This window comes from Arachis hypogaea, chromosome 16 (assembly GCF_003086295.3).
Source record: "Arachis hypogaea cultivar Tifrunner chromosome 16, arahy.Tifrunner.gnm2.J5K5, whole genome shotgun sequence".
In the NCBI taxonomy this organism is placed as follows: domain Eukaryota; kingdom Viridiplantae; phylum Streptophyta; class Magnoliopsida; order Fabales; family Fabaceae; genus Arachis; species Arachis hypogaea.
The window spans coordinates 147,791,955-147,818,708 of record NC_092051.1 but is presented as its reverse complement, the minus strand read 5'-3'; the positions used below and the strand labels follow the sequence as shown (position 1 = coordinate 147,818,708).

General features: G+C 29.3%; 3 protein-coding genes across 7 annotated transcripts; 1 reads left to right on the top strand and 2 right to left on the bottom strand.

The window, feature by feature from the left end:
- Positions 1–2,069: 2,069 nt before the first annotated feature.
- On the bottom strand, positions 2,070–4,444 carry LOC112697715 (uncharacterized). The gene is made up of 4 exons (XM_025751017.2): positions 4,074–4,444; positions 3,804–3,999; positions 2,776–2,862; positions 2,070–2,372 (listed from the first exon to the last, which is right to left on the bottom strand). Exons 1-4 carry the CDS (start codon positions 4,301–4,303, stop codon positions 2,223–2,225), a joined length of 663 nt encoding a protein of 220 aa, XP_025606802.1. The 5' UTR covers positions 4,304–4,444; the 3' UTR covers positions 2,070–2,222.
- Positions 4,445–15,267: 10,823 nt separating this feature from the next.
- LOC112697714 (squalene monooxygenase SE1) lies at positions 15,268–20,401 on the top strand. 2 transcript variants are annotated; one of them, XR_003151282.3, is made up of 9 exons: positions 15,268–15,946; positions 16,655–16,766; positions 17,226–17,400; positions 17,819–17,987; positions 18,218–18,436; positions 18,574–18,849; positions 18,990–19,268; positions 19,700–19,886; positions 20,180–20,401. XR_003151282.3 is itself a non-coding variant. In XM_025751015.3 (8 exons), the coding sequence occupies exons 1-8, from the start codon at positions 15,698–15,700 to the stop codon at positions 19,805–19,807; spliced, it is 1,587 nt and encodes a 528-aa protein (XP_025606800.1). In that variant the 5' UTR covers positions 15,268–15,697; the 3' UTR covers positions 19,808–20,077. The 2 variants fall into 2 exon arrangements, 1 of the variants encoding a protein (XP_025606800.1); XM_025751015.3 differs by lacking the exon at positions 20,180–20,401 and having other exon boundaries at positions 19,700–20,077.
- A 1,784-nt stretch (positions 20,402–22,185) lies between these two features.
- LOC112697713 (uncharacterized) lies at positions 22,186–25,888 on the bottom strand. 4 transcript variants are annotated; one of them, XR_011874667.1, is made up of 7 exons: positions 25,609–25,877; positions 25,033–25,161; positions 24,461–24,733; positions 23,811–23,868; positions 22,785–22,933; positions 22,579–22,630; positions 22,186–22,476 (listed from the first exon to the last, which is right to left on the bottom strand). XR_011874667.1 is itself a non-coding variant. In XM_072221495.1 (5 exons), the coding sequence occupies exons 1-5, from the start codon at positions 25,711–25,713 to the stop codon at positions 23,633–23,635; spliced, it is 645 nt and encodes a 214-aa protein (XP_072077596.1). In that variant the 5' UTR covers positions 25,714–25,888; the 3' UTR covers positions 23,292–23,632. The 4 variants fall into 4 exon arrangements, 2 of the variants coding, with proteins under 2 accessions (XP_072077596.1, XP_025606796.1); XR_003151281.3 differs by having other exon boundaries at positions 25,033–25,221; positions 25,609–25,816; XM_072221495.1 differs by lacking the exons at positions 22,186–22,476; positions 22,579–22,630; positions 22,785–22,933 and adding an exon at positions 23,292–23,712 and having other exon boundaries at positions 25,609–25,888.
- Positions 25,889–26,754: the final 866 nt, after the last annotated feature.

The following is a 26,754-nucleotide window of genomic DNA, read 5'->3' as shown; positions in this document are numbered from 1 at the left end:
TATGTGAGTGATCTAATGGAGACGAGTTTGGATTACATATATATTATATTTTTATATAATTGAGAATTAACGCAATATATTTGTTTACAATATATATAAACAAGAATTCTTCAATTCAAGGTTTATTGATGTCTGATTTTGATAAAATTTTGTATAGATGATATTCACTATAAATTATTGTTATCTAATAATTATATCGATAAAATACATATTCTGCGAAACATATGAATGATGCAACTTTACTTAACCGTGTCTATGAAATTTTGACTAATACAAGGCTTGAATGATAACATTTCAAAACAATAAAAAAAACACCATATTTAACTCTTAAAGAAAAGACCAAGTGAACAAATGAGATTATGTTCTTTATATATTTTTAGTTATGGTTTATTTGTTTTTTTCTGAAACTGATTTTATCTTATATCTATCTACATAAATAATATGATGTTTCTTGCTTAAGCATGCACGACAGGTCACAACGACACAAATAGAACCACCCACGAGCCTAATAGATTAGCACTACCTAAATAATAGGCTCATTCAGTCATTCCTATAAGATATATAATTGATCATAAAAACTTAAAAAGTGAAAACAAGTCTTCATACTCACATCGGCAAAGTGTACAAATCTGAATGATTTTAACTTTTGAGGGTTGAAAAAAAAAAGCACCAAAGATGATTAGATAAACTAAACAAGAGAATGATAAAGAATAATGAAGCCAAGGATGTCACTAACTTACAATCATTCAATGAGTCAATGTAAGTTAAAACCTTTTCAATTATCTATTATTTATTATTTTTTAAAAAGCAATAGAAACAAAGTAAACATGTGCAGCCAATAACATGTCTCTATTGGTGAAAGGGTCCATCAGAGGCTTTTATGACTAAGCTATCCAGCAATTACAATTTAAGATGAATTTACCCCCTTGTTTCCCATTTTGGGTTATTTCAATTATCTAAAATTTAACTGAGCTAATGTTATTTTGGTCCCTAAAATTCCAATTTAATCCCTAATTTTTTAAAATGACTAACTAATTCTCCCACTTTCAGAAACACGACTCTTATTAATCCCTATCCAAACTTTCGTCTCACATTTGTTAGTATAATATTGATGTGTAGAGGTAAATATCACTCCTAAATCCCACACACCATCAAAACAGATAAAGACCGGTAAATATCACTCCTAAATCCCACACACCATCTAAACACATAAAGACAGTGTGTTAGTTCAATGCATGAAAACAAGATGAGAACATGTAGCACGTCTCTAAAGTTAAAACAAGCCAAAAACATTTCAACATGAAAATCATGAGTCAGCAAAATTCTTGTTAAGTTGTAACATCAGGTTTCAGATGCTGCTGCTGCTTAATTATTCAAGATGCTATACAAGTCACTAGAGATGGTCACAGTGCTACACAACACACACAAAAGTATCATCAAACAAGAAAACATCTTGTCTTTTTTGCTGCAACCACGAAAAGAGTAATGACAAAAACAAGTATGATAAAAGGGAGAAATTTTTGTGAGTTAGATTTGTGTGTATAAAGTATAACTATACATAACTTTTAATTCATACAAAAAAAAATCCCCATTTTTACCCTCATACAAATTTCAATGTAGGCACGTTAAAGTAACAAATTTTCCCCATTTGTTGTTTTTCTTTGGGGTATAGTGAAAAATACATAAAGTTTCAAAAACTGTAGCTAGATGAAATGATTCAGTAACATATCTAGTTACAAATGCTAAATTTTGTAAGTATGCTTACATTATGGACAAGATCCTCTGAAGTGAGAACTTAAACCTTGGCTGTACATCCTATTTCATGCTTTTCAAATTGTAAAAGAAGTGATTCTTACATTGTCAATAAGATCCTATCTTCATTATGCATCCTACACTATGATTTCTGAAATTGTATAAGAAGCAACTCTTTCATTGTGGACAGTATCCTCAGATGAACCAACAGCTACTGCACGTACTACATTATGCTATCCAAATTATATAATTAACCCTTACATCTAATCCGTCATAAGTGAAGTTTCAAGAAAAGCAATGTTAGCAACGAACAAGAATGATTAACTTAGCCACAACTTATATATTAAGATATTTGATAACAGTTTAAACATCAACGCACAGAACCTCCAAAAGAAGGGAGTAAAGCTAGCAGATCCTAGAAAGAACAGATAATTACTTGTTTCAATCTCATTTGTTGATAGGCTGCAATGTCAATTTTTCCTCTTTCTTTTAGAGTTCCTTTTTGGATTGGTCTTTTGATCCTCAATCAATTGGGGTGATGCTGACTTCCCTATAGCGTAACTCCACAAAGCCCTTTCTACATCTGATGGGGTGAAGGTATCCCCTTCTGAACTTAGTTCCTGCAGATTAATTTTCCACCAGACATTCAGGAAAAACAAAAAAGGAGCCGAATCCCCCAACATGATTACTCTGCTTCTCAACTTGATGTCAAAATTGAAACCAAAGGAGGAACTTCATTGAAATTTCAAAGCAAAGAGTACTACTTGTTTAATCAGGATATAATCTCACTCATCACAGTCAAAAGAGAGAGACATAAAGTTTCTTAATATTATAACTCAAAAGTTAATGAGGAAAAATCATCAACCCAAAAATGGATGAAATGTATAATGATCTAATACTAATATCACAGCCTCACTAGCAAGCATTGGAATTTGCATTGCATATTCACATTCAAGTCTATTCCAATCTTCCGTTAAACAACAAACGTCAATCCTTTTATATTAGATTTGGATACTATAATACCTTTGCTTTGTTCTGCAATTTATCTGCAAATATTAGATACTGCTTCAGTGTATAATCCTTTGAGTTTCCAAGAGCTGCCTCCATAGCCTGCAGTCAATCACATAATCTCATAGTTACCACTTACCAGAAAAGATTAAATAAATAAATTAAATTTTAGCCAATAATGAAACATACAAGACATATCCATCCAATTAACCTTCTAATATGTCCCCACAAAACAAATAGCTTTCTAAAAGACTTTTTTCAATATTTATAATGGCCATCAGTTAAGCCCAACAAAAACTATATAAACATCAATTCAATCTCTTAAAATTAATATCTTACACAACAAAGAACCAAACTGATGTTTTGAACAAAAGATCTCTAAAAGGCTGAGTAAAGCTAAAACCGATTTGACCATGTATCCTACTAATACTATCATTCTCCACAATCCTCTTTGAACCAAAACATCAATATCATGGTGAAGTTAACCCAACAAAAGGTTTTCAGTCCGCAAAGCTCAAATCCAACGCTTTAATTAAGGGAGTCAAACATATATCACTTAAACCAACATTGTTACTAACACTGACACCGATACTAATACTAATACTAATAGTAAAATTTCAAATTTCAATCTCATCCTTGACCGAAAACACCAAAGACAGAGTAGTCTGTCTCCCTCAAGATTTTGAACGTGATAAATCCTCACCATTGCTTTACCGAATATCGGACTAGTTCATTCATAAAAAGTTCACAATTAAAAGAAATAGACATATTAGTCTTCGCATACATGCGCACATTCTGAACAAAGGCATTTAGATAGATACTCATATGAGGATGTCTTCGGGGCAAATGAATCGATAAATGACTTGACATGTTTGATTAAACTACTTAACATGATAAGTATCAATATCTTGACTATAATCTTCACATGAACTAATCTATCACCCTTTTCCCAATGGCGAGGGGCAAATCCATTATTTTCAAACGCCGAGAGGCAACTTTGTCTAAAAACAATGATAATATGAAACACGAAATTGAAATTATACCTCATCAGACATGAATGGTGCTACCTGAGGAGCATAAGCAGCCAAAACCGCAGAAGCAGTAGCAGGACCAACTCCTTTCAAAACGCAGATCTCAGAAACGGCTTTCTTCAAATCAGGAAGACTCCGAAACGCCTTCTCAGAAACGTTCCTCACAACGACGTCGTCAAGTGCCTCAACAAACTCCAGCAACCGCGGCCTGAAAACTCAAAAGAAAAATTACTAATCAAGATTAACACTAATGAATGAAAGAGTAGTGAATGAAGTAAGTACCTCCATTTACCGCGCGTGAGCTTCCAGCGCATGAGATCGGAGAGCTCGGTGGTTGTGAGGAAAGGGTTAGGGTTGCGTTGTTGAAGGAGAGAAGGGAGGTGTTTGGTGTAGAATTGATCGAGAGAGAGCAAGTTAGGTTTGTTCTTTGTGAGGGAAAGAGATTCGATTCGAGATGGATATGCAGACAGCGCTTCCTTCCATATGCTTGCGTCGGAGCAACCGAAATCCATTTTTTCCCGCCAAAACTCCACTTTGATTCTTCTCAACCACCACCACTCGCTACTCTCCACTTCACTATGCAGTGTCAATAGTCACTCGTCCGAACCTATTATCTCGATTTATTTATTTTTTTCAAGTTAGGAACGAGCAACGAGGGTCAGAATCCATGACTTCTGAATAAGTATAAAAAAAATTAGAATTTGAATTTTCTGAGTTTTAAATTTTTATTTTAGAAAATAAAATATAATTTTTTATTTTTTATTTTATAGATAAAATTAAAAAAATATATTTAAAATTAATTTTTTTGTGATAATTATTTAAAAATAAAAAATTACATTGTAATTTCTAAAATTAAAATTTTAAATTTTAAAAATTTAATTTTAAAATATTATATTATTTAAATTATATTTTATTAGTCTAATTATTTCGATTTGACTACTAAAATCTTTTGACTTTAAATAAGTTAATTGATTTTATAAAATTTATATTAAATTTAATAATTTTATAATTTAAATTTTATTATAATTTTTATATTTTATATATTTAATTTCACATAAAATTTCAATTTTTTTATATTACTCGAAAGACAGTTTAATTTTATAATTTGAAAACATAATTAGCTAGAAACTCTTTTTTAATTTCAATATTACATAAAAATAATACAATTGGTAAGAGGATTTGCTTATGATTTACCTCCAGACAAGGCTCCGATCATTTTGTTTTTCTTCTGTATTTGACACAGCAATTAATTATATTAATTTTTTTTACCTTAAAAAGTATCCAAACGATATTGGTTTGAAATATAAAAGAATTTTTTTCATGTATTTAGTGTATAAAAAAATATTTTATTTATATTTTTATTTATAATATTCTTTACTTGGGATATTTACTAACAAATTCTTTATAAAAATTTATGAAAAAGTATAGGGAGTCAATGGAATATTTGTACAATGTGTATAATGGAGGTTTATGAATATCCGATTCAGTATTAGAGATATGAGCATTAGTGTTACATTTTCTCATCAGCTGAAGCTTTTAGGATGAATGGTATCATGACATGGTACCAGAGTTTTAGATCCGAAAAGTTAAAAATTCGATCTTTAGTAAACCCCAAAACCAGCTTAAATTTTTGGGATGAGATATTTATCATCCCTAGTACTGGATAATTATTTTGAATAGTACAAGTGATGTTTATTTTTTAACTCATATAGTTATTGAACACATTGTTTCAAGGCATCATTGTTCAACATTTTTTTCAAATTAAAAATAGTTGTGTATATTTATTTGTGTTTTATATATTTTTAATGTGTATCTTAGGGTTTAATGTATATTCTTAAAGTTTGAATTTACTTTAGAGAGTAAAGTGTGATCTGTCACCATTAATTTTATAGGTGGGATCAAAAATAAATATAAAAAAAATTATTTAAGAATAGAATATTATATTTTATTCTTTAAAATAAAATTTAAACTTTAAAAGATCTAAATTTTTTTTTTTCGGATCAGACAGCATTTTTCCTTTTAACAATTTAAATGAGTCCTTACTATTTAGTATTTTTAGTCGTGTTACTATTTATTTTTATTTTTATTTTTTTTGGTAAATTAAAGGGGCTTTAGCCCTTATTATTTGACTTTGCCTGTTGACCGTTTACATCTAAATTTTTTGGGTCAAATAATATCATATTTATTGATAGAACCACTTTCGCATGGCCCAACTGAAGAAATATAGGTTTATAAAACATATTGGGCCTAAGCCCTTTCCAATACAACATAATTTACATAAAAACGAGTAGCTTACCAACAAAAAAAAAAAAACAAAGAAGCTGTTTTTCTTATTGAAAGACAAGGCTTATCATCAAATCCTCAAATGGAGTTTAACATCCAAATGAATTAGTCTTGACCTTTCAGGATGAAAAATACCTTAGAAAAAAAAAAAAACAAGGCTCTATTTCTTCTTAGATTTTATCTAATTACCAAAAAATTAAAAAATATTTCATCTTTTCTATCTCTTCTTAGATTTTGTCTAATTACCAAAAAATTTAAAAATATTTCATCTTTTCTTTTTATTTAACTTATATGTATTATTAAAGAAAATTTTGTTTTTAGACGGTATTAGCAACAGTTAATTTTTTAAATATATTCTGATAAAAAATCATTCAACAATTTAAAAATTTATATTGAATTTTTGTGACATCAACCCTAAATTTATAATACTAAACCTATATATGGTCCCTCCATTAGAATAAAATAAAAAATGCAAAAATAATCAATTTTTTTTCCGAACTTTAGTATACTCATAGTTTATCACTTTATATACACAATATTATCCACAACTAATCAATTATTGCAACTTCTTTTGTTACAATTACCGGGTGTCATAATCAAATCAAATCTAAATATGTAAAATTTATATTATTGCTGATTGTGCTTGAAAAAGAGTTCAGAATTCGGCACGTAGTTGTATATATGTTGTTGACTCTTTATCTTATCAACGTTACATCCATGCAGAGTTTCTTTATTGTTTCGAAAATCCTTAATATTAATTTAGTATCGATAATCTTATCATCTTTTTGGATTAATTATATTTCGTCGTGATGGAGAATGATGGAGAAATATGTGTGATGTGCTGAAAACAAAAAGGGGATGTTAATAGAGTAATAATTATTGTAGGGTATACCACATTAAAAGAGTAATAATTATTGTACGATATTTACTTATTTTGTATGGAATTCTTGGCTTCTTATTTAGATTTATTAGACCCTTTCCTTCCGTTGTATATGAAATGAAATATATGGTCCCCAAATCCAAGTTCAACATGTTACTTAGGACCACAACTTTGCTATTTGAATTTTGATGGGAAAACCGGAAAAGGATAAATAAAATATTGCATTTGTCCACACCCTGACTGATCTAAATACATTGTAATATAGGAACATGTATTCCACTAACATATGTTTTTTTTTTAATAAATATCTTTTTCAGTCCATAGCTATTAATTTGTACAAAAGACAAAGCTATTATATTATTTACGATTTAAAATTTTTTAATTAATTTCTAACCATTTAAATAATTAGTCTAAGGGAGGCATGTTACTGATATATATATATATATATACACACCACCAAATTAGAAAGAAAGCTACTTTGAGTTTGAAAGAAATTAAAGTGGACTCTTGTCTAGGGTGGCAAAGGGCCGAGTACGTAGGGGAGGATTTTTGCTCTATCCAATTTCGTTCTATTGTATAATAATTTGCATAGAATTTGTTTTGTTTTTATTCGCGGGTAATAAAACATTAAATTCTAACTCGTTTTTGTGAGTATCCGTCTTGTCCCTACCTACTCCTATAATTATTAAAATTCATTAAATAAAATTAAATTTTAAAATTTATATAACTATCATCACATACATAACATAAATTAAAGTAAAAATTTAAATATGATACAATATTATTAATCATTTACTAATTATTTTACATATATTATATATATAGTGGGGCGGGTATTACCTAAACCCGACCCTACCCCCGTTCCTCCCAAAAGTCTGTTCCGCTAAAAATCCATCTCGGTGCGGGACTGGTAATTACCCGCCCGAATGGGTAGGGAATGGGTACCCGTGGATTCGGGTGGTATTGCCATTCTTACTCTTGTCCCAGTAAAATATTTTAAAAAATAATTAAAAATATATAAATACATATATTTTTTCATTTTTATAATATATTCATTTCATATATAGTTTTAGTTTTCTTTGATACATGTACCTACCAGTTTTAATAGGTTAACATGCTTCATTTCGTATTAATGCCTATATACATAACTAATTTGAAACTACAATGTATGTGTGGAATTGTATCGTAAAAGTTTAGAATATACAGTATAGGTTTAGTTTGGTGAAATTTTTATCTTTTAAAAATAATTTATACAAATTAATTTTTTAAAAATTATAATATTTGTATTTGATAAATTAAATTAAAAATAATTTTTAATAAGTATAAATAAGAACAAATATTTTTAATAAAATAATTTTTAAAATTTAAAAATATTATAATAAACATTAATGTAAAAATTAAATTTAAATATTAATTAATATATGATGTTATATTAGATTTTTTAATTTTAATAAATACAAATAAATTTTTAAAAGTTTCTCTTTAAATATTTTTAAAATTAAAAACACTCCTAATTTTTAAAAGCTGTAAGTATAAATATGTTAATTTTTTAATTTACTAAATACAAAATGAAGTGTTTATATTTTTGAAAAACATAAACATTTTTTTAGAAAATTTTACCAAATCAAGTCTAAGTTGAATTTTTAATTAAAGAGAATAATAATAATAGCATCTCTCATAAAAATATATTAACTAATTTATTTATAATTTTGATTTTTTTTCTCGTGAAAGGCTATGATACTAATAATAATAATAATAATAATAATAATAATAATAATAATAATAATAATAATAATAATCAAAGATCATCAGTAAATTAAAATATATGAATTATATTAGGAAAATTGTTTGATGAAGATAATTATATAAGATTGAATATTTTTAATTGAATGTATTTATAACATAATAAATTTTATATTTAATAGTAAAAGAACAATTCTCCTTCTAATCAAACAATAAAGAGAAGAAAAAGATATTTTAGTTTATATATCGTTCTCTATTTTTTGTTATATTAGAAAATAAAAGACTAAAATAAGATTAATATAAACACAAACTAAACATGGAATAGACTCAATTTAAACCAAAGATATTTACAGTTTTAATTTTATGAAAAAGAAAAAAAAAGAGAAGTTATTATATTTATCTACAGAAATACAAAATTAAATAGGGTTTTGTAACTTGTGTTCTAATAGCATACGTTAAGCATATTATAAAAAAAAAATATATTTTATAAAATTTATTACATTTTTTTTACGAGAGGGAAAAATCCCATCTCTGGCCAAAAAATCAAAATAGTAAAATAAAAAATTTAGAATGAAATTAAAGGTGAGAATGGGCGTCAAACAAGATTAGTGAGAGTTAGTAAAATATAAAACCTCAATTAATTGAACTATTTTTTACTTTTCAAAATAAAACTATTCCTTCTTTATAAAATTTTTGGGGACCATGGCCAGCCATCGTCCAAACTAAACTTTGTCTCTCTGTTTCCACTTGACTAAAAAAATATACTAAGAGAATATTGAAATTCATTTAGGTTTTAGATTTGCGATTTGTCACGTTATTGTGACTATTCCCCATCTATCGCTATTGTATCATTCTCTAACTTTAGATATGGCAAGGGAAAAAAAAAACTTCCAATAATAATAACACCATGCAAGTTTTTAAATAATCTCCTGAATACTCCAGAATATTCAGAACAATTATTATTATTATTATTATTATTCTAGAACTTTCAATATCTACTTAATTAATTAATTACCCTAATCAAATCGTTAATACACTCATATATATATATATATAGCCCTTGAATGAAGTTGATCCATTAGTTGTCCATATTATAATTACCATAAGAATCCATATAAATTAAATATGGTCCCATTACCAGTTAGCTACCTAACAAACAAGTACTTAAATTTTTTTTTTATTTGCTGCATATGTGGACTAACCACATACACTACTGTATTTTGTGGCGCTGATTCGTATTCTTTCCTCGTTGGCATTTTTGGCCAATTCTGAATTTTGATTTCTTTCCTTTTTCTTTTTGATTAAGGAACTAGGCAATCTTACACATTTGATTATGAAGTTGTGTATTGATTGTGTTTGACTTTCATTTCTTTTTTCTTTCTAATGTTAATAAATAGTTTAATTATTTTATTAATTTTATAATTTTACTGAATTCTTAATTAAGTTTTTGTAATTTAAAAGTTTGTCTCTATATTAGATAATTTTTTATTACATCTTTTTTTTTTTGCAAAAATGCAATAATTATAAAATAGTTGTTTTAAAATATTGCATAATTTATCCCAAATCAAATTAAACAAAATAAAATAATATTTTAAAATATTTTGTATTTTTTGACAGAACATAGTTAAAAAAGCTTAATTGAAAATATTTATCCACTATAAAATTTAGTTACAAATATTTAAACTCTAAAAATTTAATTTATAATTTAATAAAATTATAAACACTAAGAATAATTAAGTCTTAGTAATAAATAGGAATAAAGAAACCACATACTCTATAAAATTGTGATATATATTAATATTTTAGTTTTTTTTATATTGTTTAATATTGTATAAAATCGCATCTAATTAGACACATTAGTAAAAATAATAACTATTTTTTATATTGACCACGTGAATGATCATATAAGAAAACAGTTGTAACTGGATGACTGTATAAAATATTTTACACTGTTAGTATATCAAAATTAAATTCAAAATAGAATAATGTATATTTTTTGTCTCCAACGTTTGGCGTAAGTTCTATTTGTGTCCCTAACGTTTAAATCGTCCTATTTGTATCCCTAATGTTTGTAAAAGTGATTCAATGTTATCCTATCGTTAATTACACATCATGAGCTTTAGTTGGAGTTCTAAAAATCTCTTCTTGATGAAGTTAGAATACAAATGTTCTAGGACACAACCGATGATTCACTCCGGATAATAGCTCATCAAAAATTGAAATTAATCCTTGCAACATTTACATAATTCACTTTTTAGGACGTAATTGAACATGAATACAAATAATGGGTACAATATTAAAATCAAACACATTCAAGTGAGATTTAATTGAGAATGAATACATTTAAGTAATAATAATAAAAAAATACAATATAATTTATTAGTATAATTGACGGAAAGATAATATTAAATCACTTTTATAAATATTAAGAATATAAATTGAATGATTTAAACGTTAAAGACACAAATAAAACTTATTCCAAATATTAAAAACAAAAACGATATTTGCTTTCCAAAATAAAATTGGTCAACTTTTTTAATCATATAATTGCATTATTTCTTCCTCTTATTACTTCTTAGACGTAGTTTGTTTGGATGCTATATACACCAGAGCCCCTTGATTTACTTTGTTATTATCCGTGGGAGTTTTGTTTTATTTTCTTCCCCACCTGTACCCATAGTTTTGTTTTATTTTTTAAAATTTGGATTATCAATTATATGAAATGAATTATATTAACAACTAAGCTGAGAGAGAAAAAATATTAAAAATATATCCACCACATTCCACAAAGATATTTCATCTAATGAATGCAACCCACTATTTTATTTGTAATTATGGAATATTGTCCAAAAGTCTAACATTCAAGGATGCAACAATTAGTTATTAGTAATATAAAAACACAAGGACAAATAAATACTCCTTTTGGGTTTCATATATAATATAATATATGTTCTATTTGTAATTTTGAGATTTTAAAATATTTCTATTATTTATAGTATCTTTTATGCTTAACTTTTGCTCTTAGAATACAAGTTAGCGAATACCTTCAAATAATGCTTATTTAATTTGCTGTTAATTTGGTCCATAAATTTTCACGCCAAGGCTATGATATGCAATGTCTAAAATTATATATGAAATTTATTTATAAAAGTTTCACTTCGTTTCTGCTTGCAACCAAATATATTTGTATAAACCGACCCAAAAATATTTGTAATTTTTTTTAAAGTAGATAGATAAATAAGTTAATTATTATAATTATTAGATCTAGTTAAATTGGTTAAATTTGTTGTAATATATCTAGTTATCTATATATAGCATAAAACATTTGTCACCTTGATATGAATAAAGTTATTGGCATAATTTAATCATTTAATTTAAATGGTGAAGCATTCATGTAGGGCCAAACAAAAATGAAAGGCAACTAAACATATTTGATATTTCGAGTTCGAGTTTAAGTATTAAGACTTTGATTAGAGGCGAATTTCTTTAAGAATGACCCCTAATCAAATTAATAAGGCTGCTTTGCTTATATATAAATCATAGATAGGAGTCTATCCGATGAAAGCGTCACCACTAGGTCATAAGCCTATTATTTGAGGGGAAAAATTGAGTCATCATATATATAAATGAATAATTAATAAATACAAAAGTCAAATACAAATTTTTTATGCCAATAATATGAGAAAAAGAGAATGAAAAACGAAAATAATAAAGTTGGTTTAATATTTGCATAGTATATTGTGGTAACTATCAACGACAACTTATATATTTGATTCAAGACGTAAATTATAATAATGAGAATAAAAAATAAAAGCAAACGCTAATTGATTATTCAATAAAAAATTATGTAAATGTGAGTAGTTATGACTTATCAGGTACTTAGAAATTTAGGATAATATATGAAATTTTACCTAATATTTTTATGTAAACGACTTTTTTAGACTTTCACAATCAAAGAGAGGCCTAGGTATTTATCATGAGTAGATATAAAGAGAGATGTTATGACTGAAAAAAATTGTAAATTTGTTTAGATTGATTTTTTGACCACTAATCATCTTGTAGTCGAAGATCATAGTAGAAATGTAGAATCATAATATTAGCATATGATTTTTTTGATGCTTTACAAAACAAAATAAAACTATTTATAAAGAAAAGGTAATTGACCGTCAGATACCTTCTGTGAATTTATATCTCCTAAATAGTTGTGTTTTGCTTTATCTTGTGCAGTAATTAAAAAAACCTTTTCGCACAGAAAAAAAAAGATATAATAATAAGAAATCAAATCTCCTTGGCAGATATCCCTAATCAACTTCAAAACTCTAAAATATTAATCTTTTATAAATATAAAATAAAAAACAATAAAAACCAGTTCTTTAATCAATGAAATCTATCTAATATCAAAATCTATCATTCCTATTATAAATCACAAAAAATTCCATTCAATTTTATTTTGAGCAATGTTAGGGGTCAATAATTTTTATGATTGTTAGTCATCAACTAGCCATCAATAATAATTTGATAGTGTAAGATTGGTGTGAGATTTCATCCAATGGCTCACTTTTTTCTGCTGATTACATACTGGCCAAAATTCAATAAAACTGCTGGCCCTAGAGTTTTCCTAAATTTTATAAGCCTTGTTTGTATTCAGTTTAAAGATCATTTTATTTTCCAAGCCTAATCTTTCTTATTTAAAATAATACATACAATCATCATGATTTATTAAAATATTATTAAATATTAACCTTCTTTTCAAAAAAAATCTTTAATTAAAACTCAAATATTTTTTATTACATAGAATATGTCGTTTTAACTAACTTATTTGGAGACTAATTTTTAATTAGTGAAATGTGAAGGGTTTAGAGGTGTTAAAAAGTGAAAAATAATAAAAAAATTTAAACATAGAAATAATGTGAATATGTTAGAGTTGATAGAATTAAAGAAGAAAGTAATTATTAAATTTGATGTAGTGCAAATTTAAAATGATAATGTGATGGATTAAGAATTTATGGGATTGAAAAGTACTTCTAGAGATTAATTAATAATGAATGATATTATGTTTAGGTTGAATAATTCTTACATAGAGGAGAGTGATAATTGTGTATAAAAGAGAAATTAACAAACAATAATTTTTATTGTGCAATTTGCTTGGTGTATGATACACATACAATAGAGAAGAAGCTTGGTTGAGTTCCTATTTACTACGTAAGTAACTTTAATGAGGTTGTGTAGTTGAAGAAAGGAAAGGTACTAGTGTGTTAACACAACAACAACGGAGAACTTTAAAACATAGATACAGGATATGAAACTCGTGAATATAAAATTGAATGACTGTAAGTTGACGTGGTTTGAGAGTAAATCGTGCAATCTAAGGGTGGCATGCGGAGAAGCCCGACCCACCAGAAACCCGCCCAGCCTTGACTAGTGAGGCGGTCCTAAAATCTCACCCGCCCCTCTTAATTGTGGGTAGCCCGCTAAAGCTCATCTTTTTTTTTTTTTACTATAAACTACTAAATAATATATATAATTTCACAATCATATTAATAAAATTATAATTTCTAAAAACATAAAAAAATTATATTTTTTATATTCACAAACATTAAAGTTTTTGTAATTATAAATATTCTCTCAAAAGTAAAATAAACATAATCCAAAACATAATTATAAATATTGTCTCTAAAGTAACATAAACATAATCCAAAACACTCAATTTTCATCTCCATATTCTTGTAAGTTGGGTAAGGAAAAGTTGGATTTTGTCCAAAAAACAAATTGCAAAAATATATCATTGCAAAAAAAACTAAGCTCGACGGAAAAGTCCGCCCTGCCAAAATCCGCAGTTTAAGTGGTGCCTGGTTAGGCGAATTTTAATTCTTTGGCGGTCCTAATTTTTCAGTCCGACCCATATTGACAGGTTATGTGGGTGGCCCGATGGATTTAGACCCGTTTACCACATCTAATGCAAAAATTGATAGAATATTTGCTAACATTGGTTTTTGTTATTATTTAGAGTACTTAATTAAAAAGGAATAACAGAATCTCTAAAAATTAAAAAATAGGTATTATAAAAATAGTCAACAGATTAATTAAAAATTATAAAAAGTTGAATAATATTTAATGTGGTAAACTTTTTATTTTTAAAAAATAAACTTATTTGGATCCTATAGCCTACTTTTAAAATATTTAAATTTTTTAAGATAAATTTTAAAAGAAAAGGAAACAATTAACTTCAAATTTTAAAAATAAGATACGAATAATATTTTTTTAGAATAAATTAAAAAAAAGTTTTGAGTACATTAAAAATATCGATATCTAATAATTTTAGTTGTTAATTTCAATTATAAAATTAACTATATTAAATATACTCAAAAATCAATTACTAAATTCAATTATTAAAATAAAATATATATTAAAATATAAAATATATATTAAAAATAAATTAAACTATATATATTTATATACAAATATATTATCACTATTTTTAATAATTAATTTTAGTACATAAATAATATTTTTATTATAAAATATTATATACAAAATTAAAATTAAGGACTAAAAACACTAAAATACTAATATTCATGACACACTTGAAATTTTTTCCAAATTATACAACAGGTGAAACTAACCTATTTTCGATGAGTCAATTTTCTTTTTCTGAAGATATAAAAAAAGGTAAAAGTAAAATAGGCGTTCCGCGTTGGTGTCCATAACAGTGACAAGTGCCAACCAATACCATCCATTGTACTCAAATGAGCACCGCAAGCATGCTCCTATAAATACGCTCATTCTTTACCCTTCGTTTCCCGTTATACCCACTACTAAACCGTTCCATTGTTCCAAGCTCCTTTTCCAGCTAAGAGAGAGAAACAATAACATACCAGAGAGAGAAACAAGAGCGACTGCGAGCGAAGGAGCGAGCGAGAGAGAACTCCACCTCCTCGCTCCTTCTCCTCCTCTGATCCATCGTGATTCTTTTCATCTGGTGATATTGCATTCTATTGAAATGGCGGATCCGTATGTCCTAGGCTGGATCCTTGTCTCTGTTCTCAGCGTCTTCGCGCTCTACAGCTTAGTTTTCGCCGGAGGAAACCGCCGCCGTCGTGCTTCGCAGGAGAACGATGCTCAGCGTACGGGGAACGTGAAAACTTCCGTCAGAGAATGTGGATCCAAGAACCTCGATGGCAACGATGCTGACGTTATCGTCGTCGGAGCTGGCGTTGCTGGCGCGGCTCTTGCTTACACACTCGGCAAGGTAAAGAGAAAAATAATATAAAATGCATAAATGAATGAGTAGGGATTCCAATTTTCATTCGCGTGTTTTTTGTCGTTTGCGCGTTTTCACGTGGTTCGTGCTTGCACGAAATCCTCGTTGATAATTCGCAACAAATGAAGAACGTGCATTGTTTGATTTCTCATTAACCGTTACACAATTTATCATTTGAAGGTGAAGGATTAAAGGAGGCAAATCTGATAAGAAAAATTATTGTTGTTTGTGTTTTCTTTTTAAAGGACAAAATTAGCTGTTATCGAAGTAATAAGTTGCATCATCGGGCATAAGAAAAATTATTTATGGCTATTATAATATTATTAGACGAGATATAGCATTTTGACATAGAATGGTTCTTGAGTAGTGATATATATTTTTAAATGGCAACAAAAGTCATATAACAGTTTATGAAGAATGTTTCAAGGATTAATTTGACGAATTATTGATATAATGCTTAGGGGAAAAAATTGTTAACTCTGAGTGCCGTTCCTTACCCAGAGAAGTTCAATAATGTTTTGATTATTTTTTAGTACGAAATATTTCACAATTACAAGCCTATGTCAGACAAATTTTGACGGAAAAAACAAGGCAGTGACATTCCAAAGTCCAAACTAATTTTAGGTATATAAAATAATAGAACTCCCTTTCTATGCACAATTTGAAGTACTAAGTAATAACTGCTGTGTGGTACAGGATGGACGGCGAGTACTTGTAGTTGAAAGAGATTTGAGTGAGCCTGACAGAATTGTTGGAGAGTTGCTACAACCTGGCGGCTATCTCAAATTGATTGAGCTGGGACTTGAAGGTGCGTAATTTTTAACATCATAGAATTGGTACTTGGAATTAAAATTAAAATTCTATTTTCTATATAATATTTCAAACGTAAAAATTAGAATTGAGGGGAAAGGTCTAGTATCATGTCCAATTTTAGATTTACGTATTAGATTAGATTTCCAAATTGCCTAGAGATAAGACATATGTAGCCTTTATAAGTGTCCAACAACTCTTATTTCTTGAGCTAGATTTAGAATTGAGTTAGATTCACTCAATTCTAATATAGCATTAGAGCCTATACTATAATTGTTATTGGGTTACTCCAAGTCCTTCCCTAGTCTGGAGTTGCCTTTTGAAGTTAGATTCACTCAATCCTCGTATGTTTTATATTTTCACTTCTAGATTGGCTCACCATAAGAATTCGTGGATTTAACTCTGTTTACTAGAGGAAGGCGTGCTTAAGGATTAACAATTTGTGTTTCAACTGCAGATTGTGTGGAGGAAATCGATGCTCAGAGAGTGTTTGGTTATGCACTTTTCAAGGACGGAAAAAATACATGCCTCTCTTATCCCTTGGAAAAGTTTCAGTCAGATATCGCTGGTAGAAGCTTTCACAATGGCCGTTTTATTCAGAGGATGCGCGAAAAGGCTGCCACACTGCCCAAGTATTGATTTCTTCCTTTCTGTGATGTATAGTTTGTGCTTTGTATATGTTTTTCCTCCTCCAGTTCTCGTTTGTCATATAAACTATTGACTTTTTTACAGTGTTGCAAGTTGCAACTGCCCATGACTTTTTACTTAGGATTTTTTGTTTTGGCAGTAATTGTAAAATTGGTCTTGGTTCCTAAGTACCCATACTTCAGATAGATGTCATTCGATTTGTTTTGGTTAGATTATTTAAATAATGTGGATTACCAAAGTAATTTTGTTGGAAGGTTTCATGCTATTAGCTTCTGTCTAGTATTTGATTATTACGAAATAATTTTTTATTTCTCCAGTTTCATTCTTCTACTGAGAGCTGAAGCTTTTTTCTTGCTAAGTAAAGTAATATTCTCATGCTGGTTTGTTTTTATCATTCTGCAGTGTCCGGTTGCTGCAAGGGTCAGTCACTTCCTTGATTGAAGAAAAGGGGACAATTAAAGGTGTTCAGTACAAGACCAAAGATGGTCAGGAGCTGAAAGTACATGCACCTCTTACTGTTGTTTGTGATGGCGGCTTCTCAAACTTGCGCCGTTGTCTTTGTAATCCTAAGGTGAGAATTGAGAATTTGTTTTAGGTTGATTGTGTGAAGAGTCATGCCATGGAATAAACAAAATTTATACCATAAATTAAAATTTTTACTATAGTCAATTCATTTCTTCTCCCTTTTCCTGTATTCTAAGAAGCTATCTCTTTTCTACTTTCTTGTGAGAAAGAGAAATCTGTTGAATTATTTATCAATAATATTAATAATATTAATATTTTATTATGGTTTATATGCAGGTTGATATTCCCTCTCACTTCGTTGGCTTAATTCTGGAGAATTGCCAACTTCCATATGAAAATCATGGTCACGTCATACTCGGAGACCCTTCCCCAATTCTGTTCTATCGCATAAGTAGTACAGAGGTTCGTTGTTTGGTTGATGTACCTGGGCAGAAAGTTCCTTCTATCGCAAATGGTGAAATGGAGAAGTATTTGAAGACAATGGTGGCTCCACAGGTATGCTTCAAACACTGCAAACTTTTTATTAATCCTTGGCATGTGATTAGATTAGCCTTCTTGCATTGAGAGAGAATTTTGTTTTGCATACGAGGGTATTGGTATGTTAGATGATGATCTATTGAAAACTACTGCAGATCCCCGCTGAGCTCCATGATGCCTTTTTAGCTGCAGTTGAGAAAGGCAACATAAGGTCAATATCGAATAGAAGCATGCCAGCAGACCCCCTTCCTACCCCTGGAGCCATTTTGATGGGAGATGCCTTCAACATGAGGCATCCTCTAACAGGGGGTGGAATGACCGTGGCATTGTCAGACATTGTGGTGCTGAGAAATCTTCTCAGGCCCCTGAGTGACCTGAATGACGCACCCACACTCTGCAAATACCTTGAATCCTTTTACACCTTGAGAAAGGTAATATTTTTCAATGCAAACAAATAGCTTTTAGTAATCTATCTGTGTCTTGCTTATTTTGTTTTAAAGATGGGGCAGTGTGTCTCGATGAAAAAATCTCAACCCTGTTTAGTAAACTAACTTGGTGTTTCAATTTGCAGCCTGTGGCATCAACCATAAATACATTAGCAGGTGCCTTGTACAAGGTCTTCTCTGCATCTCCAGATCAAGCAAGGAAGGAAATGCGCCAAGCTTGCTTTGATTATCTGAGCCTTGGAGGCCTATGTTCCCAGGGACCAATCTCATTACTCTCAGGACTAAACCCTCGTCCTTTGAGCTTGGTGGCTCATTTCTTTGCTGTTGCAGTGTATGGTGTTGGCCGCTTAATATTTCCCTTTCCCTCGCCCAAGAAGATATGGATTGGAGCTCGGTTAATCTCTGTAAGTATTCTGTCGAATATGTTCTAGGAAGATTAGGTAATTTGGTCCCATATATTTTTTATTTGATTTCTCATTCGATCATTATATTTCAAATCATTTTCAATTAGTTTGTTTCTTTATGTTTCAAATCGTTTCCAATTTGTTCTCTCGGTCAAATAATAACAAAATACTGACATGGTTCACATGTAGAATGAAATTTAAAATGACTTTAAGGCAAAGGGTTAAACTGAAAAAAAAAAAATAGTGCAAGAGACCAAATTAGAAACGATTCAAACCGTCTCAGAGTATAAAGATTGGGGGTTTAAATTAAAGAGGAAAGATAAGGGATCAAAAATATATTTTTGGCTATTCTCTGTTGTCAAATGTCTTTTATGCATTTAACTAAATCACACAAAAATCAACTTATTTAATGCAAATTCATCTTTTGGTAGAGTGCATCTGGAATCATCTTTCCTATAATTAAGGCAGAAGGAGTTCGCCAAATGTTCTTCCCTGCAACTGTTCCAGCTTATTACAGAGCTCCTCCTGCTGCAAGATAGTGAGTATCGGTAAAAAAATTTTGGGGAAAAAAGAATCAAGATGCTTTCAAGATTTAAGAGCTAGGTTTTCTCAGTTCAGGTAATTTGAGGGAAGATCGATGCTCCAAGATTTAGATCTGTTAACATTTTGGGTTTTTTTTTTTCATTTGTGTTTGTTTGTTTAATGTAAGGTTGTACTGTTTGTAGTATGCATTATGTAAGTATTACGATATGAGTTAATGTAGCATCTTTTCACTACATTAGAAATTAAAATCAATAACATGACTACCATCTCCATGGCCAATTTAATAATATAACAGTTCACAACAAGCAAAAGTTATCAAATATCCAATCTGATAAGTTGAAGTTGTTCTCCTTGGTTAAATAATGAAGGTTGAAATCGATGTCCCTGGGAGCTGAGAAGAAAGGACCTGCACCTGATCCAAGTTGCATTTCTTGCTAGATGAAATGGTTCTAGGATTACTAAGGAAGAAATAGAGAATATTTTTCAGAGGTGTATTTTGCTGAACTATTTCTTTCTTTTTTGACGAAAAAAAAATTATATCTGTTCAAAAATTTTATTATTACTGAGATAATGATATTGTCCTTAATTTATTTTTGGGTATTCTTACTAGATTTATATTATTATTATTATACTCATACCAAAAAATTATATATATAGTGTAAATGGGTAGAAACAAATCCCCTACCTCAACGATGTCGCATGTCCTTGCTGAACCTGTGAGGCGACCAGAGGTGCCAAGGCTGGCCATCCATTTTCCCGGCAACCCCTCTGGCCACTTTATAATTATGGGTGTAAAAATAGTATCCAAAAATTTATTTTGCTACCAAAAATACTTTCGGAAAAACCGAGTAATAAATAAATTATCAAAAAATAGTTAAATCAAAATAAATATATGACGGTTAGGTAACTAGTTTTTAAAAAACACTGACATGACAAATGTTGGTGATTAATCCACTACCAGAAACTATTTAACAATTTTTTAAGAATTTGTTGTTTGCTTTACAAGTTTTTTGTAAATTTCTTGAAATCAAAATTTAATTAAGAGTTTCTAAATCTTGTGATAACCACAAAATTGAATATATAGAAAGAAATCCATCTAAAATTATTTTGGAATACAAGTGAACATTTGTTTCAAAGTTAAAAAAAAATATATACCAAGAATTATATTTTCAGGAATATTATATTCAGAAACATATTTTTACTTTATTAAAACTTGTTTTTTAATACGATAAATTAATGAGAATTGTTTTTAATATTCTCAAGAATAAATTATAAATATATTTGTTTTATTATATATATTGCTAAAAATATATTTTTATTTTCAAAATACCATTAATATAAATAAAAAAAGAGGTCTCGGACAAGAAATATAATAATTGAGAAATATAATCATGATTTTATATACTAATTTATTCTTAACAAAGAAATATTAAATATTCAACTTTTAAAATGAGAAAAAAATTTAAATTTAAAATAAATACTGAAATAATATGTTTTCATTCCTAGAAATAAAATTTTGGATTTAAAATAAAGACTGAAATAATATATTTTTATGGACGATTCTTGAAAATAAATTCATTTTCTTTTAAATAAATGCCACTAAATAATATATCTTTCTCATCCACTACTCTAACAATAGTCTATGCAATAAAAGGGGGATTTCTATCTTCCATAGTGGTTGTAATGCTCTGCATATAACAATAGTACTTAAGGGATATTTCTTATTCATATAATGCCTATAAAAAAAATAGGATTTAATTTTCATGCAATAACATTATAAAAAAATTTAAAATCATTTAATCGTGTATTAACATATCAACCAAAGTGATTTATTTTTAAACATGTCACTTAGGTAGCGTTTATTTTGAGATATTGGAACAGAAACTAAAATTTAATATCATGTTTATTGGCCCAAAATTGGTATTAAAATTTCAGTCGCTGTTTTCAAAATTTCAATATTTCATACCCAAAAAGTGAGGACAGGACTGAAATTTTTAAAAACAAAGACTAAAATTTTAATAATATTTTATACCTAAAATACCTCTATTTCAATAAATTAATTCCAACTTTACTCTTTGTGCAAATTAAATTAGAGTTTCATTCTTATTTCAATCGCTATCTTCTACTTTACACCAAACACAATACTAAAATTTATTTCGGTCTTTGTCTCTCAGTCTCATTCTCTCAATCTCTGATTTTTTTTTTCAAACGCTATCTAAAAAAATTATTTAAATACACAAATCTAATTAAATGGTGGTATTTTTTTTGAAATAATGGCGTAAATAATCTTTGAAATTTTCAATTTGCATTAATTAAATCTCTGACTTTGTAAAATAATCAAATTGATCTCTCACTCAAGAAACGTAAATTCACCTTAGTCCAAAACTCACCAATCGCATTAAAATTTTTTATGTGTGCTAACAGCACGTTAATATAGACAAACAATGACTTCAACTCAAATTAGTATCTAAAATTTATTTAAAAAAACTCAAATTGGTCTATTTTCAATTATAAAATCCTAACCATCAAATTTTATTTTCATCATTTGTTCAGTGTTTGGTTGGGGCTGAGGTTCGTCTTCAATGGAGACTAGTCGGAGTTTGTTGGAAATGGCGAGGAGATCGGAGTCAGCGGCGACTGGGGTATCATCTTCAGGAACATAAATCTATGCATTTCAAAGGAAATTAATTCAAACACATAATTTCATGAATATGAATGAATACAATTTAATCAAAATATAATTAAAATAAGAGGTGGGAAATTGAACCTTCTGTTGGTCGGGAGGAACAAAAGTGAGAGAGGAGTTGAACTTGAAAAACCTGCAATCATGAATTGAAAGAAAGAAAAGATTTGTGTGATTGTTAGCAAGAAAGAAAGAAAGAATGAGTTTAGGGATCATTTTGGGAGAGAGATTATTTTGAAGCCATCGTCGGTATCAAATTCGAGATGACAGTTGGAATCATTGTGGAGTACCTGAAATTTGCGAACGATCATTGATGCTCCTCTTCTTCACTGCTACTTTATTTGAAGAAGAGAGATTGGAACATTGAAACTGCATCCTTTTTTTAGCAACTGGACTCTTCACCTTGAACTACGTGGTTTAATAGACTGCTAACTTGGCACTTAACAACGCATATCAACAACGTTAACACGACTAAAAAATTGGGGGCATTACTTCCATTCTTTTTTCATGGTTAATCACTTAATCTATCAAAATTGAACTCTAAAAAAATATAGGAAATCATGTCTTAATGATAGAAAATTTTAGTTATTTTTTATGATTCTTATACACAACCTTGATATTAATCTTATCAGTTATCACATCTATTCTATTGGCTATCAAGAGCAAAATGAGAATTAAATATTATCATTTGAATGTTTTCATAATCTTATCCAATTGATTAACCAAATACACCAAACATGGCACCTATAAAGCTATAGCATGTAGTCAATGGTGATTGAAAAAAAACTACTACTACATAAGAAACAATTCTCAGATTGATAATTGCAACTTTTTTCAAGACACACGTTTTTGGCTTAGTTTAGTTTCCTTCAAAGTTGGAATGCTGTTTATTTATGTACATATCTTTTCTGTGAATTTCCTAAAGAAAAATACAATGCTCCCGAGGTTAACAGCCTTATAATACAACATCGTTGTCTATAAATATACATATATGTAACGTAATAATTACCCAAAATTTACTCTCAACAGAATCATATTTTAGCTGAATGGTAATTCTATAGTTAGGAGGAACTTTGGAAAATTATTTTGAATACTTCACATCCCTCCCAGTCCCAGATAATCAGTCAAAGTTAGGCATTTACAGATTCTGGTTCTTCCTTTCTTTTTGAATGGCTTCATATGAACACATTACTTCTTTGAACTTAGCCTCAGCAGCTTCTGTTTCATTTTCACATCCATGATGATAATATTGTTAAGTAGTAATGCTCTGGTTTGAGGTTAAAATTAGTGTTTAGTGATAATTAGTCAAGAGTTACCTCTATTATCCTGGTTTTGATCAGGGTGATACTGCTTCGCCTTCATCCTAAATGCTACCTACAATGCAACAGAGATAGCATAAATATTCATAAAATGAAATCAGCAATTATGTTCAAGTAGTAAGAACGTCGAAAACCAATGCAGAATAATATGGATTCAAAGGATATCCTGGCAACAAATCTATTGATTGTTATACAAATATCTACTAATATGCTGTTAGGGACTTGAGTATTATGGGCTGTCCAAAGTCTCACATGAAGTAATATAGGATGCTTGATATTGTATTTAAGGAGAGTGGTTTTTCCCTTTTAATAGCTAGATTTTAAGGCGTGGTTTTCCACTTTCCTTAGGAACTTACACATCTGCCTTTAAGAGCTTCCTCATTGGTTGTCAATCACAGAAAAATTCTTTTATTTTCCAGTATTTCTCATTGCACCCTCTTAAATGCTACTTTAAGCTAAATCGCATTACAGGGACGAAACAAATATTGAACAAATTGCCAATCCTATCCCTGTGCTACATATCACAAAAGAAATACACAAACCGCTAGCATCATAAATGATACGTCAATCTTTTTATCAAGACAAGTTTGCAGCATATAATTAGCAAACTTTTAAGATATTTGCAAAGCTTATGAGAAGACAATTACCTTGATCTCGGCATCTGTATATGGTGTTGTTCTAAACCTGTCAAGACCCAGAACTGAGTAGTGATGTGATAATGAATAATATGCACTCTCCCTCGGAATATCTCGATAATTAGTCCTCTGGTCTCTGAAGGATGCGTCGGCCTTCCAATACCAATCATCTCTCTGGAAATGTTGATGATATGCACCAGGACCATTTTCCCTCCACTGCTCATAGCTTCTTTTATACTTATTTCTTTCTCTGCTAAACACACTCTGCATATGCTTTATTCGTTCCTAAAAACAGCAGAAAAGGAAATTATTTGGGCTCAAGCCCCAGCACCTAACATTAACCGACAAAGAAACCCCCTAAAAGTTACATTTCTTTATGCCTTACCACAATAAAATTGCTATGAAATCTGTTTTCTCTCAAATATGATGATTCAGATTCACACTTTTGAAGAGATCACAGACATGTTTAATCTCTCCCAAGCTCAAATTCTATGAATGTGATATATACTCTTATTATGAAGTAATGAACAATAATAAAAACAAAGTATTGTAGTGAATGACATGACACATCACACACAACTCACCACCCTCTCCATCTCCTCCTCGTACTCCTCTCGCAACCGTTTGTTGTACCTCTTCCATGCTTCCTCTTGAAATGCTGATCGGAAAGAACTGCCACTCCCTCCTTTCCACGATGATTGCGACCGGGACAGCTGCAAAGAGTTCAAGAGTACAGCATGGAAGATCAATTTCACTATGATTTGTGCAAATATCTGCATTCAGTTACAATACAATCGAAACAAAAACGCATTCAGCAGTTCGATGATTCGACAAAGTTTTACATTGACTATCAAAAATGCCTAATGCAATTCCAATGCCGGTGGACAGAGGCAGAATTCAGTATAACTGAAAACTTTAACCCTAAAAAAGAAGAATTATCTTCACAAAGAAAAATCACATAAACACAAAATGTCAAGCATAAATTCTTAGAACATAATGTAAAGCATAATTCTACTTTATAAAAATTAAATGATTAAAGTTCCATATCAGCATATGACAAATTCAACGTTGGTCTAAGTGCGAAGTCTCAATCAGATTAGTAAAACAAATTCGAAGGTTTAATCAAATTAAAATGACTTTTGAGAGAAATGAAAACTCACTGCGATTCTTGAAGCGGTGGCGCCAATCAAACCGAAGAGAAAAACTCCCCAAAGCTTAATATCCTGCAATTTATCGTTCTCTCCATCACCTGTTTCGTCCTTCATCTTTCAAAATTCAAAGAAAACACCGCAAAAGTAGAAAGGGGAAAAAGAAAAAGAAAAAAATATAATCGCATCCAAAGAAATCTGGTTTTTTTTTGCTTGTTTTTTGTCAGAAGAGAGGTTGTTAAAAAAACAAACGCGGGCTTTCGTTAGCACCATGTTGGGCCAGTTTCTAACTAAGGTTATATTGGGTCTTATTACTGAGTTAGTCAAATAGTAAATTTATTCTTTTATCTAAATAAGTATTGAGAGTTCAATGGCAAACTCTCTCAAATAGAGCACAAATCTACAAAAAATTAATCCTTAACCACAGTGAAAAACCAAAATATTAGTGGCAGAAAGATATGTTAAAGGGTAAAATATATTTTTTATTCTTAAAATTTGTCAAAAATAAAAAAAATATGTCTAAATTTTATTTTATTTTAATTTTGCACCCAAACTGCGGATACTCAACCCGGTCAGAATAGTGTTACTAATACGATTTGCAACGAGTAGGATAAGATTTTCGTGTGGGTCGGATAGAGTTTGGGTTGAGCCTCAATCCTACCCGATCAACCTGCACTTTATATATGTATATGTTATATATTTATATAAAAATATATTTCAAGTGAATATTAAATAAGGACCTCTGTATTTAAATGGCATAGTCTTCCATATTCATTTAAGAGATACCAATTCGAGTCTTTCTTTTTTCGGTTAAAAAAGATTTTTAGAATACCAGCTCAGCTCATAGTTCTTCGTTTTTTATTTTGTAATGGCTACTGAATTCTACACCGTAAAAAAAGTGTGTTTGTTTATTAAAACTTAAAAAGGAGAATGGGACTTGTAATTGTAATAATGTTAAGAAGGAAGTTATTTCAATATGAGTATTTTACTTGTACATATTTTTTTTTTCAGATCTCACCTTCTGTAGTAAAAATAATTTTCTAATAATTATAAGTATTTGCTAGCAGATATTTTAAGAGTATTATTTAAAGAATCTAGTAAGTATTGATGATTTAATTAAGTTAATGATTTTTTTTGTGATTATCTTAATGAGTTTAA